At 41.1% G+C, this 20,590-nt stretch overlaps 1 protein-coding gene across 1 annotated transcript in view; it reads left to right on the forward strand.

Annotated features, from left to right (window-relative positions):
* Positions 1–2,351: 2,351 nt before the first annotated feature.
* The window catches only part of pgbd5 (piggyBac transposable element derived 5), a 36,228-nt gene continuing 17,989 nt past the window's right edge, over positions 2,352–20,590 (forward strand). The window contains exons 1-2 of the mRNA XM_066679458.1: positions 2,352–2,903; positions 17,281–17,711. Coding sequence (XP_066535555.1) covers positions 2,582–2,903; positions 17,281–17,711 — 753 coding nt within the window. The 5' untranslated portion in view covers positions 2,352–2,581. The remainder of the gene's footprint in view (positions 2,904–17,280; positions 17,712–20,590) is intronic.

Consider the following 20,590-nt stretch of genomic DNA (forward strand, 5'->3'; position numbering starts at 1 on the left):
CGAAGATGTAGGAAAGCTGTTTTTGTAATGTTACCTATATGCTGATCAAATGATAGATCTGAATCAATTATAACACCCAGATTTTTAGCTGATGAGCTAGGGAGAACAGGGAAGTCAAAATTATGTATTAAGTCTGATACCTTATTTATAGCAGGTTTTGGACCTAGAAGGAGAACCTCGGTTTTGTCGCTGTTTAGCAGAAAGAAATTGTATGACATCCAATGCTTCACTTCTTTAACACAGTCCTCCATTTTCTTTAGTGTTGGTTTGTCGTCTGGTTTGGCTGATATGTATAACTGTGTGTCATCTGCGTAACTGTGGAAGGTAATGCCATGCCTGCTAATAACTCTGCCCAGTGGCAGCATGTATATGAATAGTAAAGGTCCTAAAATGGAGCCTTGGGGAACTCCAAATCTCATTTTTGTATGAGTAGAAGAAACATTATTTACGTTTACAAACTGATAGCGATCTGTGAGGTAAGACTTAAACCATGATAGGGCTGTTCCTGTTATTCCAACCATGTTTTTTAATCTTTCTAGCAGAATAGTATGATCAATTGTATCGAAAGCTGCACTGAGGTCTAGTAGAACTAGCATGGATACGCAGCCTCGATCAGAGGCGAGAAGAAGGTCGTTTATCTTAACTAAAGCTGTTTCGGTGCTATGGTGTGGCCTAAAACCAGATTGAAATTTTTCATATATGTTATTCTTATGCAAGTATGACCTAAGTTGTTGGGCCACAACTTTTTCTAAGATCTTAGATATGAAGGGAAGGTTAGAGATGGGTCTGTAATTGGATAGTACACTAGGATCAAGATTCGGTTTTTTGATCAGGGGTTTAATAACTGCTAGTTTAAATGCTTTGGGTATGTGACCCAGTCTAAGGGACTAATTTATGATTGTTAAAAGGGGATTGATTATGACTGGTAATACTTCTTTAAATAGTTTTGTTGGTATTGCATCAAGTGTGCAGGTCGTACAATTTGACGAGTAGATGATTTTCTCCAGTTCTAGCTGTGGTAGTGGGTCAAAGTCCTCTAGTCTTTCTTCTATGTTTTGTTCTATATCATCCACACCAGATGACAGACAGGCTGGATTTAGTAATATGGTATTTATTGTTTGTCTAATATTTTCAATCTTATTGTTAAAAAAGTCCATAAAAGCATTGCTGGTGTGAATGGCTGGGATCTGTGGATCAGTAGCTGCCCGATTGTTTGTAAGTTTAGAGATTACATTAAAGAGTGCTCTAGGATTGTGTTTATTATTTTCAATCAGTGAGGACAGATGAGCTGAACGTGCATTGACGAGTGCCCTTCTATATTGGATAAGGCTGTCTTTCCAGGCACAGTGAAATACTTCCAGTTTAGTCGACCGCCATTTCCGCTCTAATTTCCTTACGGTTTGTTTTAGGGTGAGTGTTTCTTCATTATACCAGGGAGCGAGTTTTTTCTGTTGTAGCTTTTTACGCTTAAGCGTTGCTACACTATCTAAAGTTGATCGAAGAGTGTTATCTAAGTAGTCCGTTAGTCAGCTCCAGTGGGTCTATATATAACTTGTCTTGTATATAACTTCAACGACTGGTCTCCTCAGTTCCTAAACTGTTAAAGAGTGATATTTAAAGGTGATGCAACACTGTGGTAAATATACCACAGTCCCAAGTTTTTCAGATGTGTTGGTGAGATCAAATTAAAAAAATATGGCAATTTTTTTTTCCAGAATAAAATTTCCCAGTTCAAGCATATGAAATATTGTATTTGTATTGGTTTCAATTAAATAGATTGGGCATTGTGTACTCTGGAAATAGGGTTTGAAATTTACTGTGTTGAACCATCTGGCTGCTCCAACTTGCACTGTACCTTTATACCTTCAACTGTGTGTGTATATTTGTTCGTGTTTACAGTGTGTGTGTGTGTGATACAACTGAGTTTGGGATGTCTGTTGTCTCATATTGTGTACGTTGAGCTCCAGTGTAACCAAAGGAAATTCTTTGAATGTGTAAACAGACCTGGCCTACAAAGCCTGGTCCTGACTCTGTCATTAATTAGTTTTAAACATATATATTAATTTAGCTTTTGACTAAACTGAATTCAAGATAATGTAAAATACGCATGTTTTCACTGGCGTTTACACTGCACTGGAATTGTCAATGGCAGGGTAAAACATAACGTATTGTCAAAGTTAATCCCTCTTAGCCTCATATTTATGCTAAGGTGTGACGTCATGTTGAGATAGAGACCCGATTGGACAGCGGCGACAGAGAGAGTCAGGTGATTTCGGAGGAAGCCGGCGATTCAATACACGAGAGTGAGTGTGAGTGAGTGAGAGAGTGAGTGAGAGAGTGAGTGAGTGAGAGAGACAGACAGAAGAGGAGGAGGAGGAGGAGGAGGAGGAGATACAGAGAGAGACCCAGTAGCGCGGATGCTCTGTTACTGTGTCAGTTCTCGGATGCTGTACACTCCGCGTGTCTGGGCTCCGTGATCGTCTCCGGTGGCAGTGAGCGTCTGAATGCTGGAGCTCGGGCCCGGGAGCGTTAGGTGAGAGCGCGTGAAAGAGAGAGCTTCTGTGCCGGTGCGAGCTTCGCGATGGCGGAGTGTGTGAGGAAGGGCCCGTCGCTGCTGGAGGCGGCCCGCTCGCGCTACGAGAGCCTGCAGATCTCCGACGACGTGTTCGGCGAGTCCGGGGACGACAGCAGCGAGAACCCGTTCTACAGCACCACGGGGGACTCGCACTCCGACCCAGAGGACGCGAGGAGGGAGAGCGGCTCGGCGAGCAGCGCTGTCCCGGGAGCCCGACAGCAGCAGCTGCCGCTGGTGGAGGAGAAAGAGGTGGAGCAGCAGGAGGAGGAAGAGGGATGGAGGGACACACTCAGAGACATAAGCCTGGCCCAGTATAAAGACACACACGGTAAGAGACCATGCTCCTACCCAAAGAGGGGCTTTGGTTTTTATTGTTAATGAGTGGAATCACGTGGGCAAAATATGTACATAGTGTGGTGTCAGGAGGATAAGGATTGGGAATCTCTGACTTAAGAAAAGTGACACTCCTATTGGTCTTCAGTCTGGTTACCTGAGCTTCGTGGACATCTCCCCCCCTCCCCCTCAAAGGGACCCCTACAATGTCACAGTGCAGCTGTCTCAGACACAAAATACAGTGGGTGACACTTGTCACATAAATTAAAGTACATTAAATTAAATTAAATGAAAGTGCTGAGGGGCCTTCTTATGGCCAAAATGCCCCCTTACATCACATTATTCATAATTCATATTTCGAAGCCACTAACACACAGCACTTGCTTTGAGAAGTTAAAAACCAACAATAAAATACAATTATATTTAATATTTTAAACACATCCCAGTAAACAAGGAGCGTCCCTGGACGTTTAAAATAGGTCTAAAAGTAGTCTGTCCGTCAAGGACATATTTTAAACGTCAATGGACGTCCAAAATCCATCTTAATGAGTTAGTTAAGTGGTGACCAATCGATAACGTCAGTGGACGTCCAAAATACGTCTAATAGTCGTCTTTTCAATGTCTGTGTTTGGACGTCTTTTCAACTTTCATTTTCAACCTTAAGAGAACGTTGATTAGACGACAGTCATTACATTATTTCAACGTTGAATCAACGGCTAAATGTTTACTGGGATGAGATGAGTTGTATGGATGATATCCACAATAAGCCCAGAGAACCACAGTATACATCACAACAGCACGTTGTACAGTGCTTTCTCCTCCCTCAATATCCAGAGCTGCTTTGTTTGTGCTCACTGTGCAAATGTTTGCTCACTAGTGTGTGGGTGTGTGTGCATGAGCAAAAACAAAGTTGTTTAGTGTGGGTGGGTGATTTCCCTGCCACAGATGGGCTAAATACAGACACAATTTACCCAAGGGGATATATATATATATTGTACGATTTTGTCATTTTCACCTTCTTCCACCCACTTCTAATTGAGTGTATACATGTAACCAAGTGACTTGACTTCATTGACTGAAAGTGGATGTCGCAAGTGTTGCACGCTGCATTTTACTTGCGCACAGAACACATTTCTATGTCTGTACACAGAATGTGGAATTTTCCTTCATGCACATTTTCTGCAATTCTAAATCTGCACACAATTTAACATCAAGTTCTCCCTGGGTCATGGAAATTATAACAAAGTGCATGAGTTGGAAGCCACTCTGATATAAGGCTTTAACAGCAGAAGGCCAGAATGTGTAGCCTAAACATTTGCATGGGTGCTCACATTTGTAAATGGTAACAAAAGGTTTTGTTTTTATATTTGCATTAGGGAAGTTAATGTAGATTTTCTACTCATACACAAGCATTTTGTACACACAGACAAGTCTTAGACATGATTGGACATGTTAACATGTCTGATGAACAGTTCGGGCGGCACGGTGGTGCAGCAGGTAGTGTCGCAGTCACACAGCTCCAGGGACCTTGAGGTTGTAGGTTCAATTCCCGCTCCGGGTGACTGTCTGTGAGGAGTTGGTGTGTTCTCCCTGTTTCTGCATGAGTTTCCTCTGGGTGCTCCGTTTTCCTCCCACGGTCCAAAAACACACATTGGTAAGTGGATTGGCGACTCAAGTGTCCAGATGTGTGTGTGTTGCCCTGTGAAGGACTGGCGCCCCCTCAAGGGTGTATTCCTGCCTTGCGGCCAGTGATTCCAGGTAGGCTCTGGACCCACCATGACCCTGAACTGGATACGTGCTTACAGATAATGAATGATGAACAGTTCTTTTATGTGCTGTACAAAAACCCACTATGTTTAAATGCATGGCTATTTCTGTAGAAGTTTGTGGAGACTTTCATATATTGATCGCCATGGAGATTTTTTACATATGAATAAACATGTAATTTGCATATTTATTTTTACATGTATGTATTTACATTCTATGTGAAAATTCTTGTATCACTTTTTTCTACGTTAACATATTTAACAGCTTATATTTTTCATATTTGTCAGTTTGTGGATCTAATACAATATTCAACCTATACATTCCCCACCCAGCAGCAAATCTATTTGACTGCATTTATTTTGCATGGCTGGTAGTTGAGTCATTAAATCAAACTGCATGTGGTTTCAGTGCCTGTCCTAAATTCAAATATGGTCTCCTGTTATTGCCTGATATCTGAATGGCTCCCAACAAAGGACCAGTTTCACAGGATGCAGTGAATATACGGCATTAATATATATAATGATCTGCTCCCTCATCTGTCTGTATCATAAACGGCGAGGATGGCATGCAGACCTATATGTCTGTGTATGGTATTATCCCTTTTTTAATTGTTAGCTGAGTTTGTGGAGAAAATGTGTGTGAAACTTGAAGGTGGCAGGGAGTGGGCTGCTGTGGTATCCTTTGGCTGATAGTGAGCTATGACTCAATGTTCAAGAAAACATAACATTATTCCTGTCTCTGTAATAAAAACGGCTATTGCACTGCTGCAGGCAAGAGACCAAGAGAGTAAAGTAGGAATGATGTGATAGCACCCTTTCCATATATTCAAGTGTCACAGTGAGATATGAGGCTAATCTCCAGGGCCAACGAGCGATGTGTGTAGCATACATATATATTGTACATACAGAAATATAGAAAAAGAAATCATTAAGAATTATTTCTTGCAGCATATCTATCTATCTATCTATCTATCTATCTATCTTATAGAAATATTGATGGATTTATTTACAGATGGGTTGTATCAGTGAGCTGATATAAATAAACTAAATGCTAAATGAGTTAGCTAAATCAGTATACCAAAGATTTGTCTGGTTTATTTGGCCTGTATATTTGTCTTGGTCTCTGTCACATTTTGTTCAAAATAATTATAATAATAAAACAAAAAACATATGTTAATGGCCAAAATAAGAAAGAAACGCTTAGTTGTATTTTTTTTGCATTTAGCCTGTAGGCTAGTGGCTAGGCTAATGTTATTTGTTCATGGCAAGCAGGCAGGGCACATGCCAGAGAGGTTTGTATGTGTCTGTTAACACAAATAAAAGACGCTAGAAACAGAAACTTTGATGTAACAACCCAAGCACGGTTAAGTACACAGTTTAAATACATGAAGTGAAGCAATGCTAACAAAGAACTGGGATGTCCTAGCAGAGATATTAACAAGACAGAGAACCAGACAAGGAGTCGGAGAACGAAACACGCACGGCACGTAATGAAACGAGGACTCAAACCACAGAGCACAAAGAACCTACAAAACAGAAACCCAAAGATGACAACAAAACTAGGTTAACAGCATGAAGGCTAACAGTCAGGACTGGTTGGCATCACAGGGATTACTAATGGCTGTTTGATAGATATCTGGTAATGTACATATATGGTGAGAGAACAATAATGATGGAGCATATGAAAACTATTTAAATAATATAAATGTAAATCACTGCAAATAAAAAAAAAATAAATCAAATATATTCAATGCTAATTTTGCACTGTTAGCTTTACTGTGGAAACGTTTTAGCATTATCCAGTTATGCCCATTTGTATTAATTAAAATAGCAAGTAGATTGCTCAGTTGCAAGTATTTTTGCTAATGACAGCCATGTATATTTTTAAATAAACGTTAGCTTGAGCTAAATGCAAGGGCTAGGCTTGTAAGTTTTGTAAAACCATATGTATTTGATCTAATGGCTCAGAAAAATTTGTGCAATCTGTTCATTTCAGGCCCCAGTGTTACTCAAAGGTGCCCATATCAAATGCGTTTGTCTATAGAGACAGAGGCTGTGAAGATCTCTAATTGTTTGAACACCTGCCAGCATGAAAGATAGATGAGGATCAGAGAGTGAGTGAGCATTGTAAATGAATGGAAACACTTAAACAACACCTCATCACATGGCTGATGAAAGAGCAACCACTCAGACATGGCCCAGTGCTATTATAAGGACAAGTATCACGGTCATAGTCAGGCCTGTCTGAGAGAAACGTCCAGTTAAAATAGATATGTTTAAGTAGTACTTAGTACTGACCCTCAGGCTAGGACTGGGCAATGATGCACACAAATCAATGTCTGTTCTCCATCTCTGAACTAATGTTTCCATATTGCCAGTTAAGTATGTATTTAGCTGCACTCTGTTGTTAGACATCAAATGGAATACTTTGCTTCTAGCCTCTGTTTGCTTCTCTTTAGTGCATATATTGTAGAGTTCCCTTTTCAGGGGCTTGAGTAAAGGCATAGATAGGTCACATGTAGCTCCTGGGATTGATACTGTAGGTCTGTATGGATCTTGTTAACATACACAAGTCAGTTGGCAGTAGCACTGACATTATGCTTCACATCACGCAGATGACCCACTGTGAAACGACCATAGGGCTTTTAATACATGGTCTTCAACGTCTTGCCTGCATTTAAATGGACATTTATGAAATGTAGGTAGCAAAATAAAATGTAGACTCAATGTTCACTTGAATAAACATAAAGTCTGATGCCCAAAATGCTGTTATTCAGTCCCCAACATCCCCAGATCGGATATCAACAGAAGAAAGGACTGTTCTGATCCAGTTCTGTGTTTTTGTTTTTGTGGAATACATTGTTAAATGTGAGTGAGTGAGGTGAGTGAGATACTGGATCACCTGGAGTTATTGGGGGAAGGCAGGGACACACACAGGACATGGTGCCAGTTTATTATAAAAAGTTACTTGGATATAAACACAAAGTATATTTCAGATTCAGACTGTCTACAGGTTTTGCATAGAAAGTGCTCATTTGTCCAATGGGGAAGTGCCTGACTTTTGGCTCACTTTGCCCCCGTCAGTTCTCTGTTTGATTGCTCACTCTGACCCAGCAGCTATAGCCTTTGATAAATGTCATAACTCTGTGCTGCAGTGGCCCAGAAACGACCATCAGTCACTGGGGCCGTGGGGCCGTGGGCCATCTGTTTGGGAGGAGTTTTTGGGCTCAGGCTTGGATTCCAGCTCGCTGTCTGACAGGTGGCTCTCTGAGCCAGTCCGCCACAGGCACACTACTGTTCTGTATGATCATATCACTGTGTAGACTGCAGACTTTAACCACCTGATGTTCCAGATCACTGACAGTGCTTCGCCAGCCTGGACTTTGGCTCTTAACCACTGTGGTCTGTTGTCCGTCTCATCAAACTGGGCTAAGTGTTCACCACCAGCTTATTATGCTTATTCAAGTCCATTATATATACTGTGCCAAAACAGTTTGGTACATAATGCAAAATCCACAGTGACAGTGTTAACATTTCAGCAAAAATATTATCACCATTGGACAGATTAATTCACTCAATCATACAATGCATGTTAACGCTTATCCTGTTCAGGGTCGCAGTGGGTCTGGAGCCTACACGGAATCACTGGACACAAGGCAGGAACACACCCTGGAGGGGGCACCAGTGCTTTGCAGGGTGACACACTTACACAGTCACACACATTGGACAGATTACTTTATTTATTTAAATATTATCAGTTTCAAAAACCATCCCAATACATTTTAACGCATACAGGACACCAAAGCACTGGTGAATCAGTCATTTTTAATTGACATATAAAATGACTCGGCAGGTTTGCACAGATACTATGTACATTACAGACTGGTTCAGAAACATACAGCTGTATTAGCAGAAATAATAAAACAATATTAATAAGTTATAGAGTGCTGAATAGTTAATTAATTCAATGTCTGAAACTGCTTCGCTCCTTCGTAGGGCAACACACACTCACACATTCCCTCACACACTCACACCTTCGGACACTTTTGAGTCGCCAATCCACCTACCAAAGTGTGTTTTTGGACCGTGTGAAGAAACCGCAGCACCCGGAGGAAACCCACGCAGACACGGGGAGAACACACCAAACTCACAGACAGTCACCGGAAGGAAACCCATGCAGACACAGAGAGAACACACCACACTCCTCACAGACATTCATCAGGAGGAAACCCACGCAGACACAGGGAGAACACACCACACTCCTCACAGACAGTCACCCGGAGGAAACCCATGCGGACACAGAGAGAACACACCACACTCCTCACAGACAGTCACCCGGAGGAAACCCACACGGACACAGGAAGAACACACCACACTCCTCACAGACAGTCACCCGGTGCAGGGCCTTTGCTGAGTAGTGCTGTATCATATTGTATTTATTTACAAAGAAAACTGGGCTCTGTGTGTGTGTGGCTGCTTGAAACCTGTGCCCTGAGTACTCACCAATAACCATCAAGTCCTTACTCAACTGATAAAGTGCCCCTGAGGCATTCAATTAGAGGACACTGATTGGTAATATCTATGTTGCTATGTGCATGTTTTCTCTCAGAAAAAGTTTTGGGTGGTGGTGCTTGTGCTAGAATGAGATATGGTATGGACGCTGTCCAAATATTTTTGTCTGTATGAACATGATACTCTCTGGTGTTGTCTACAGTGTGCACAAGAAAACCAGACAGTACCTTCCCACAGAGATTTGGATGCCCAGTTGAATCAGGTTTTGATTTCCTCTCTACATTTAATTGTCTCAGGGTTAGAGCCACACTGCTGCATCATTCAGGACAGTGACAGGAATTCGGCCAGCTGCAGCAGGACAGACGAGCTACATTAGCATATAATCATGTATTACACAAGAGGTTTATATTATGTAAAAAGGTGTTGAACTCAGTAGATGAGATGATGGTTGAACTCTGTGGTCCTTGATCCAGTGAAATTGAAACGTTTGAAGGTATTAAAGCCTGGTTGAGCAAGTGTAGCTACAAAGGAGAGGATTCTTTTCCTTCGAGTCATTGGCTGCAAGCAAAGCAAAGCAAAGCAGAAAATAAGATGGATTCTGTAATGTAGAGGAGGCGAGGTGCCAGGATGCAGATGGGAATGTGGCTTTTATTTAACGCAAGGGTGAAACATGAAGGTACAAACAAAGTACAGATGCAACAAAACCATACAGAACACAACAATGACCGGCCAGGCTGAGACCATGTCACAGGGCTTTTAAAGGGGACATATTATGAATAAATCACCAGTTCAGTGCTTGTACATCTTTAATCTGTGGTTCTGGAGTCTACAACCCACAGGCTGTGAAATAAGACCACCCAGTCAGATTTTGTGGGCTGCCTAAATCACAAAATATGGCATAAACGAGCAAGACTTTGTGCCACATTTAACTGGAATTAAAAAAATATATAATTCTTGCCTAAAAATAAGACTAAGTGCAGAGCAAAAATGGCTAAAAACCAAAGCTTCCTGACCTCTCTGGGCTTTGGTTCATTCTCATTTTAAAGGAACAGATTCTGAAATTATTTTGTGGACTCGTTTGTACCTGGCTCTTTTTGTTTTATTCATTGTTTGAAATACCACTGAAACGTATTTGTAACTCGAGTTTTTTTGTAGTTCTTCTGGTCTTTTAATGTTCATGCAGTTAGCCATCTCCCAAATTTAGAGATATTTCCACCTTCAGAAACAGCAAAAATAAGTAAATATTACCCACCCATGGAGCAGAAATAGAGCAATATCCGCATTTCATTTAGTGCTTTTCAACATTTGGATTTCTCTCTGTTTAAAAATTTTTGATATATTTTTTACTGCTGTGAGCAGAGAGAGAGGAGAAGCGTAGCATACCAGACCAAGACACTTTATGTTTTTTACCCATTTAGTGACTTCGTAAACACTTTAGTCCGGTTTTGTGCACGTGAAGAGACCTGAGAGCAGCATATGCTAAGGAAACTACATCTATCAAATGTTACATAGTGCAGTTTCTGCAGTGCTGAGTCTAGAAAAACAAGGAGAAAGGCTATTCTCCCTATTACTGTTCAGCAAAGCATCACAATGAGTTTGAAAATGTAATTTTAAGGTAAAATACTACCTGGTGTCATTTTAAGTGCACAATATTGTTGGCTCTACTTGTTCTATAACAAATTCATCACATTTCATTACAGATTAAAGGCTAAGCACCAGCTCTATGAAAGTGTCAAACAAATAAATACAGTGGAATTTGAGTTCCTAACTTGTGTTTATTGATAGTCAGAAAACATGTTATTTCTCACTAATTCAAGGAATAAGGTTTAAAAGACCGTTGGCCCCCCCCCCAACGGTGTTCGGAAACTCTAATAGGCGTCTTGCCTGTGACGTAGATGGTGAACTCTAGAAGCTGCACTTAATTTAATACAAAATGATGAAAAGGTGTGTTGTTTTTGGCTGCAATCATTCAATGTACAGTGGGACATCTGTGAAAAAATGGCCCAAAGATCCCAAAATATCCAGAAAATGGACTACATTTGTCAACTTTAAACGGGCACTTTGGAAAGGACCATCCGCTCACTCCGTTATCTGTAGCTCATTTCACTGGCGCTTTTCCAACAATATGGGCATGTAAGGACACCAACGAAAGGTGTTCAAGAGCCTCTGTAACATGGAGGTAAACAGGGTAAGGACACTCACTTCGCCTGTTTTAGTTGGTGTTAGTTAACGTTAGCTTGACTCGCTAAACTCGGTGGCTCAGATTATACTCGTAGCTGCATTACGGAGGTTTATAGTGTCGGAGGAATTCGAGTTCGACTTCGATCACATTTACAAGAATAACGGTACCTCTACATTTGAGTTTAGCTTATTGCTAGGCTATTGTCATGAATAATGTTGGTTATTTAGCTAGATACTGTCATAACAGTCAGTCATAACGGTGTTTTACCGCGGCGTTGTTCAGCTGTTGTCCACCAGTGACGTCACGGTTGCGTTCAAGAATTTCCGTAGTGAGCTCGGGTTTTTCCGTCAATTTAAAAAAATTGTCCGTTTTAAAGCAAATTAAGCTGCTATTTTCATCTTAATTCATACTTATATATGTCAGTAACTAAAATAGTGTGAAATATTCATGGAGGTCCATTAAGTGGTGCTTAGCCTTTAAGGACACGATGTTACTGATGTGAAGCAGCGAATAGTATCCTGTGTGGAGCATTTTGTTGAATGTGAACAGGAGTGAATGTGTGAGTGAGGTGTTTTAAAAGCCGCACAATCCACTGAAAAAAAACATCTATGAATAACTAATTTATATAAACCTCCTGTGTGAGGTCTCAGAGGTTTGCTCAGAAAGATTTAACAAATGTTCCTTGATCCCTTTTCTGCTATTTCAAAGAAACTGCAACAGTGGCAGTCCAATCTCCATACCCCACACCATCTAGTAGCCCGCTGCTAAAGTTAATTGAGGCCAGTTTGCAGGGGATAATCCGCATGAATTAATAAAATGCTGGATAATGTCTATTAAGTCTGCTCTGGACTATGTCAGCGCTACGTAATTCTGCCTGAAACACAACATGTTCACAGCTATATATAGTTCTCAAGCTCTGGTGGAATAATAGCTGTATTGTTAGGCTAAGGCTTTTGCAGGATGCAGTTATTCGTATAGTGATTTGTGTACACAGGGCTTATGTGCGGATATAGAATAGGAGATGAGCACACTGCTGAGGTAATGTGATCATTTGAGTGTAATTTCATTCCAGTTTTATGAAGGTAATAAAAATTTGAACCGGTTCTAAATTAGTAAGGGCTGTGAGTTATTGAACCACAGGTGCAGAGATGGTGTTTATCTGAAAAGTAAACTATTTTAGCCAGGGCTTCATGATTACACTATAAACACTGCAAATATCCTTTATTTATAAGTGCTGTTGTAAGTTTTAAAGACTGTACACACTGTGTTTTCAGGGATGGGTGCAATTAAAGGAACACTAGGTAGTATTTTTACATGAAAAATACAGCTTCAAAATCATTGCGATGCTCCACTGCCCTGTAAAAAGACAATAGAGCCTCTCTCTTTGTTTTTCTGGGCTCAGCACTGCAGAAACGGCACTACGTAACTTTTGGAGGAGGGTGGGAAACCACCCTCTCTCTTGATTCAGGACAGTGCTGTAAAAGCAAATTCTGCCCTGCAACTGTAGGCGTAGCCAAGGAGCAAAAATGCTAATTCCTACCATTAAAGTAGTGGACGTCATAGAAAATTAACCTAGAAAACTCCGGAATTTAAATTATATATTACACGTCATTTTGTGATTATGCCGTTTCTGATGATTTATGAGAAGCTTAAAGCCACATATTACATGTCAATTTGAACTTTTATTGATCTGCCGTTCAGCGCTAACAGCTGTTAGCATTGTGTGTGCATAGGCTTTATAATAGCCACCATAAAGCTGAAGTCCTGCAGTGTAAATATGATGGAAGTACAGCAGCTGCATTGCCATCCTGCTTCCCCGGGGACAGGGGCAACAGTGACACGAATGTCATGCTGAGTTCTCACTGTACATGCTGTGAGTTTGAGCTCCAGATTATGAACTGTGTGCAGTATTCAGTAGGAGTTCCAACATATCGCATTTGACCTGCTGTATTCCGACCACAACAAAGCCCTTGTGATTAACTGATTACATGAGTCCAGAAACAGAAACATACCATTGTGATTGATAAGAGGACTGACTGACATATTACAGCCTGCATTTCCATAAATATGACATCAGTGTTTATGGTATTTACTGTTGTATTTCAACATTCAGTAATGCTCTGTGGTCTGTCCATTGTTCTGAGACCACCAACAGGGTCTTTGTTTTGTTTTTTTCTTTTGTGTTTGTTTCCTTTTCTTGGTAATGGCAGTTTGACTGTTGCACATCCTTTCAGACCCATAGCGTTGAGTTGCCTTCTCACAGTGGAAGGACAGGGAGAAACAGCTGTGGATTTTTATGAAGCAGAAGCAGAAGTTGAACATGGCTTTATCTGATGAGGTCCGTACTGGTGATGTGCCAGATCTGGTCCCTGTCTTTTGAAAAAACTGTGTAAACATATAGTAAATTTTAATTCATTTTAATGACGCTTTCCAACAAAAGTACTCTTTCTGTCTTTGTGACCTCTAACGTGCTCCATCCTCTAAAACTTACATAGTACAGTTTCTGCAGTGCTGAGCCCCAAATAGCAATGACACAGGCTCTGTTCTCCTATTACAAGTCAGTGAGGCATCACAGTGATTTTGAAGCTGTAAATTTAAGGTAAAAATATTACGTAGTGTTCCTTTAAAGTAATAGGCACTAAAATCAGTCCTTCTGAACAGTGCTGTCTGACAGCAGGAGAACCGTGCTGTTTGGTTTGATCCTTGTGGTACTTTGACCGAAGCATGTAAGAAACATGAATTTAATCAGCTGAAGAATGGGTTTGGCCCATGGGTTTGATGCTGGATTTATGCATCAATGTTTGGTACAGATGCACTACTCTGAGGTGGGCTACTGCCTCTTATAGAGGGCTTATTTGTTCCATGTTCACCTGAGCTCCTTTTATCACCAGTGACTAACAGAGGGGCCATTACTGGTGTTGGATAAAAGAAAAAAAGCAGACTGATGAGTGTGTTTAGATGTGTGTGAGTGTGCTGCTGCTGGACGGCTGACACTCATTAGCCGATAAGACTCTCAGTCCTCAGTGCTGATGTCCACTCATTACATGCTGCTTGAGTGACTCCTGTTAGACACTGAGTTGACAGGGGTCTTTAAAATCCGGCCAGGCTGGAAGCTATGTGTAAATACTAATGCAGTATTGTTGACCTCCTGACCTTTATTACACCGACCACAGCTGTGAATCAGCAACACTTTCTACAGTTGAATGAATTAATTAGATTTAGAGTTTATTTTGAAAATAAACAGGGACGGGTGTTTACGTCGCCAAATCCAGTGTGAAATAAATAAAAAAGAATTGTGATTTGCTGTAAGAATTTTATACGTAAGAGAAAAAATGTAATTAAAATAAAAATATGCATAAGAACTACACTTCAACAATTTTATATACAGACTTTTATTTTGGCGGTACTAATATTCATTGTGGGCATTCTTGGCAGTCTTTCTGTGACTTTTATATTGTTTATATCGATTTTGGAATTATATATATTTATATTGACTAAAATTACAAAATATATTATTATATATAATTGTATTATATTTTTTTATATTTATATTCTATAATATATTTTATATATATAAGTTTGGCCAAAATAGTCCAGCTCTAGTAATAATTATTATCTCGGCTCCAGACACCCCTCCAATATATTACAGGATGAAGTGGCTGTAGAAAATGAATGAATGAGTGAAATGAACCTTATAAATAATATTTAAATGTTTTTTTAATGTCTATTTTATCACAAAAAATATAGATCTGCTGTTGTTTTGTCCAGAGAATAATGATCTGCTTTTTGGCTGGATTTACAGCTTGCAATAATGGGACATGAGTCATTATTGCAAATAAAAACGGCTTAGTGATGAGCACGTTCGCCTCCCAGCGCTGGGATCTTGGGTTCAAGTCCCATCTGGGTGGAGTTTCCATGTTCTCTCTGTGTCTGTGTGGGTTTCCTCCGTGGTCTCTGGTTTCCTCCCACAGTCCAAAAACATGGAGGCTAGGTGAATTCTCTAATAACTGTCCTGGAGTGAGTGAATGGGTGTGTATGTGAATGAATGTCTGTTTGTGTGAGTGAATGTGTGAGTGCCCAGATATGGATTGACGCTCTGTCCTGGGTGAAACACTAGTGCCTGATGCAGTCCTCCAGGTGGACGGTCATTCCTGGTCGAGAGTACGCTGTGCGCGTTTGGCTGCCGCTTCTCGCCAGTGTGTGTGTGTGGATTGAGTGTTCTGATCGTTCTGAGCAGTGTGGATTGTAAAGCATCCTTGGGTGTCCAGAAAGGCGCTATATAAGTGCAACGATAGATAGATAGATGTTAGAAAATGGTCAGTTAACTCAGATGATAACTGTGCATTTGACTCTTGGTGTCTGTGTGTTGGAGAAAATTATTCATTCACTTCCTTATGTACAGAGCTAATAAAAGACATCAAATAGTCCACTCCCTCCCTCAGCCTGTTGGGGAATGACCCGGAGCTGCTGCTCATCTCTGAATGGCTTTTTCCTAATGTCCTCAACTGGCCAAAATTGTCTAGAATGCAGTGACAGAAAAATCAAACACCTTTAACATCACAATGTTTGGAAAAATGTCTTTAAAACAGAAGAACATATAATTTTATTATATTATTTCTATTTTTTTTATATTATTTAATATAATCCTGTTCAGGGGCATTGGGTGTGAGACAGGAACACGCCCTGGGCAGGGCACAGGTCCCTTTCACACATCACACGCTCATGTAATCACTCACACACCCACAGCTATTAACATTGCATTTTATATCAAACCAACTTCCATTCCTTTTAAAACTGTTTCTAACGCAATGAAAAGCTCCACAGACTTGGAGGAGTGCGCTTCATGCCCAGGTCCATTATGCCAGCTAACAGATGCCCACATTGTTATGAGAGCAGAAGGGTTCCATCCTACTGACCCGGGGAGCGAGACTATTTGGGATGTCTAGGACGGCTGAGATATTAGAGGGGTTCGAACCGGCGACCTCCTGTTGAGGTCCAGTGATTAGTCTGCTGTGGCACATGGGAGCCCCGGCTTCATTTGTCTTGATGCAGCAAGTGTAGTTGACATCTGCTGATGTTTTTCAGTGTCCGCGGTGATAGAACGGGGAGCTTGCCGAAGAGAAGCTACTTGCCTATTGCAGTGAGGGATCTTAACATTGAGGCTGTTGAACTGATGCTAGTTTTTCAGCCTGTGGCCCTGAGGTTGTTGATACTAAGTATGAATAATGCATCTTTCTGGTGTTTTCTCCCTAGATGTCAATACAGGTGTGAATTCAAAAGGCCTTACATACAGATAGAATCTCTTATCCTATATCTACCAATTTTTTCACTACATCTAAGATGCTAACATTGTAGCCTGTAGCCACCGCGCCTGCAGTTTGCAGACTGCATGTGTAAATGTTCCCACACTAGCCTCAAACCAGTGTATGACATTAGGTCTTGCTTATGTGCGTTTGACATCCTGTGGCTTGGTGATGTATTTTGCATAGCTAAAAAAAGTTGTACCTCACAACACTCAAGAATTTGGTCTTCTGCTTGATCAGAGTCACTGTGAATCCAGAACCTACCTGAAATCACTGTGGGTAATGCAGGAAAACACTGTGGACAGGGCACAAGCCCACTCACACACTCAGGTGGGGGCATTATTGCATGGACCACCCACCTACTAATATGCGTTTTTGGACTGTGGGAGGAAATCAGAAACACATGGAAGAAACCCAAACACACACAGGGAGAACAAACAACTCCTCACATACACCCAACCCAAGAGGATGTTTGAACCCATAGCTTTAATGGTTACAAACAAAATGTGGTCCTTGGAATCTTAGTTCACAGTTGTTCTATGTAGCACCAGATCAATTGGTCGTTTGTGCCGTCACTGACTCAACATTTTTGAATTTTTTTAAAAACAGGCCCTACCCAGAAAATGCCGGCCACTGCCACAGCCATGGACTTCTTCCAGCTCTTTGTCCCAGACAACGTGATCCAGAATATGGTGACTCAGACCAACATGTACGCCAAGAAGTTCCAGGAACGCTTCGGCAGCGACGAGGGCTGGACCAATGTGACGCCGGCCGAGATGAAGGCTTTCCTGGGCTTCGTTATCTCCACCAGTGTCCACCGCTGCGAATCCGTCCTCAGCATCTGGAGCAGCGGCTTCTTCAGTAACCGCAGCATCGCGCTCAAAATGAGCCAGGCTCGCTTCGAGAAGATTCTCAAGTACTTCCACATTGTGGCCTTCCGTTCAAGTCAAGGTGGCAGCCAGGGTCTTTACAAGATCCAGCCCTTCCTGGACTCGCTGCAGCAGAGCTTCGGCTGCACCTTCCGGCCCTCACAGACACAGGTATGTTGTGTTTGCGTTTGGTAATTTTATGAGCTGCCGTTGTGAGTCGTATAAAACCAAATGTGATCCCTACTGTAGCTGGAGATTTGCCTAATGCGGGGGAAAAAAGCAGAGTAGAGCCAAGTCAAGTCAAGTAGGCACCATGTAGTGGAAAAGCAGCATTAGTGATCTCCTGCAAGCTTGTTGAGCTGCTCAGTGATGTAGTGAGTATCTTTGTTAAAGATGGGGATCTGTTTACTTAAATTCTTTGCTTTTTGGATAATTTCAATATCTTGTTGACCCAAAAAAAACATCTGAATCACCTGCGATTGGTTAGAATATTGCCACACACACACACCTCCTTTCTCAGAATAACACTGTTTTGCATATTTGCCTCCAGTACTTTAGGCCTTACAAAAGCTTACAGAAGTAGAATTCCACAAACTCAGCGTAACTAAACATGCAACAAAGTCAGTCAAAATGGCATCATTAGGTTAATAAGGCAGTTTTTTCTTCAACATTAAAGTAATGCTCTAAGGAAAATCTACTCTAAACACCCAACTACTTCAAGCGGGTGCTGTTTTGAGTGGAACAGCAGACAGAGCTGTACGTAAAGTGTGTAACTCAGTTCTCTGTGTCCATATTAGAAGCAGCAGACTGACAGAAGCCAACTCAAGGCATTACCAGGGGACATGGTGAACTCCCACCGAATCTTGGCTCTATTAAATTGTCAGAAAGTAGGCCAAGCGAGGCAGGCACGCGATTCTGTGTCAGCAGGAAGTGGGTTGGGGATTTAAGTTGAAACTTTGGCCCTCCAGCTGTAATTAGAAGCGCTCGCAGACTCGCCACATGTCAGACGTCGTTCTGGTTCGTCGCTAGTTTCAGGGTCCAGAAGGAGGGTCAACTCGTGTGTGTCTGAGTCTGTGGAGGATATTTATAGTCAGTATGCTGTGGTTTTGCCAAGTGGGAGGACAGTGCCATTTATATCTCTCTAAAACAACACATCTTCCACAGATTTTGCTGACTTTTCCTCTTTGGAGAGGTGCATCAGATTAGTTTGTCACAGAAGGTAAAATGTAAAATGTTGCCATCAAGCTTAGATAATATATATTCATTCAGTCATTATCTGTAAGCGCTTATCCAGTTCAGGGTCGCGGTGGGTCCAGAGCCTACCTGGAATCATTGGGCGCAAGGCGGGAATACACCCTGGAGGGGGCGCCAGTCCTTCACACACTCACACATTCACTCACACACACCTACGGACACTTTTGAGTCACCAATCCATCTACCAACGTGTGTTTTTGGACTGTGGGAGGAAACCGGAGCACCCGGAGGAAACCCACGCGGACACAGGGAGAACACATCAACTCCTCACAGACAGTCACCCGGAGCGGGAATCGAACTCTCAACCTCCAGGCCTCTGGAGCTGTGTGACTGCGACACTACCTGCTGTGTGTGTGTGTGTGTCGAATATATATATATATATATATATAGTTAAATTAATAATTTTCCTTATGGAGAGGTTTGGGGTCTTTGAAGATTCCAAAGAAGATTCCAAATTAAATTTAGAAAAGCGCCTAAAATGTGTAGTTGTTTAGTTGGTTATATTTTGACCACTAAAGATTCATTTCAATATCTTTAAAAATTCAGAAAGCTTTTCAGTAACATTACTTCATAAAATTGCCTGTATTTTATTCACTGCCTCAAGGTTTGGGTACGTAATTTCGGCAGAAAACTGTTAATATAAAACACTTTAAATGTGTACAAACTATTGGATTTTCTGTTTTATTATCTGGGTCAGACATCATGACCCAGCATGTATTGTACTCCCAGTCAAAGAAGAGAGGGAGAGAGAAAGAGAGAGTAGAGGAAAGTTTGGAGGAAGAGAGAGAGAGAGAGAGAGAGACTGTGAGAGTGAGAAAATGGAGCGAGAGAGAGAAAGAAAGATGACATACTTGACAGAGCAGACTTTATGGAATACTCCAGCTCTTGGTCTAGTTTCACAAATTTACAGCTGAGGGGTTTTCTAGTGACAGCTTAAAAAAATTCAGTGTTAAAACTGTCTCTGTGCAAGTGGCTCTGTTCCAGCCGTAAATGAACTCTCTGTATCATTTCTCTGATATCGGCATCAAAAATCCTCAGTATTTTTTCACTCTCAGGAAGAAAGGTTCTCTACAGGTGCGTTATTGCCGTCATCATCAAGATTCAAACAGTGTATATGTACCTTTAAATGGTCATTGGTAATGGTGAAGTGGTATTATGGTATTATATAGTGCTGGGCGATATGAGCGCAAATCAATATCACAATTAATTTAACATTTTATTACGATTAATGAACGATTATTTTGTTTCTGTATTTTTGACCCTCAGTTCAGTGACGAGGCTTTTAATGTAAACATACTCCAGTATTAAATATGGGATATGTTTTCTAATGTCGCTGGGAGCTTGTCCCTCTTGTTTTTTTCTCAGCGTTTACATTTGACTTCTTTTTGTTCAGCGTCGTCTTAATTGTAGTCAAACACAGCACGTCCAAATCACAGTTTGGTACGAGCTGCTCGAGTCCCGTGGTCGGCCTCTGTGTTTAGGTTGTTTCCATGTGGTAGATGGGGGCAGAGTCACGTGACTACAGCTTGGTGATGTCGTTTTAAAGGGACAGTACATGTACACACAGTGAGGACGAAACAGAATAAAAATAATCAATACAATCGATATAGACAAGATTATATTGATTAAGCAGAGTTCTGAATGTCGATTTCAATTCGTTTTTGATTAATTGCCCAGCCCTAGTATTATGTAGAAAAAATAAATAAATAAAATTAAAAAAAGTAAATATAATGGCGAATGAAATGGAGCATTTGAAATCAACACAATTTTAAAATCTACTGTTGATGTATAGAACA

The sequence above is a fragment of the Hoplias malabaricus genome, chromosome 8, assembly GCF_029633855.1.
Source record: "Hoplias malabaricus isolate fHopMal1 chromosome 8, fHopMal1.hap1, whole genome shotgun sequence".
Lineage (NCBI taxonomy): Eukaryota > Metazoa > Chordata > Actinopteri > Characiformes > Erythrinidae > Hoplias > Hoplias malabaricus.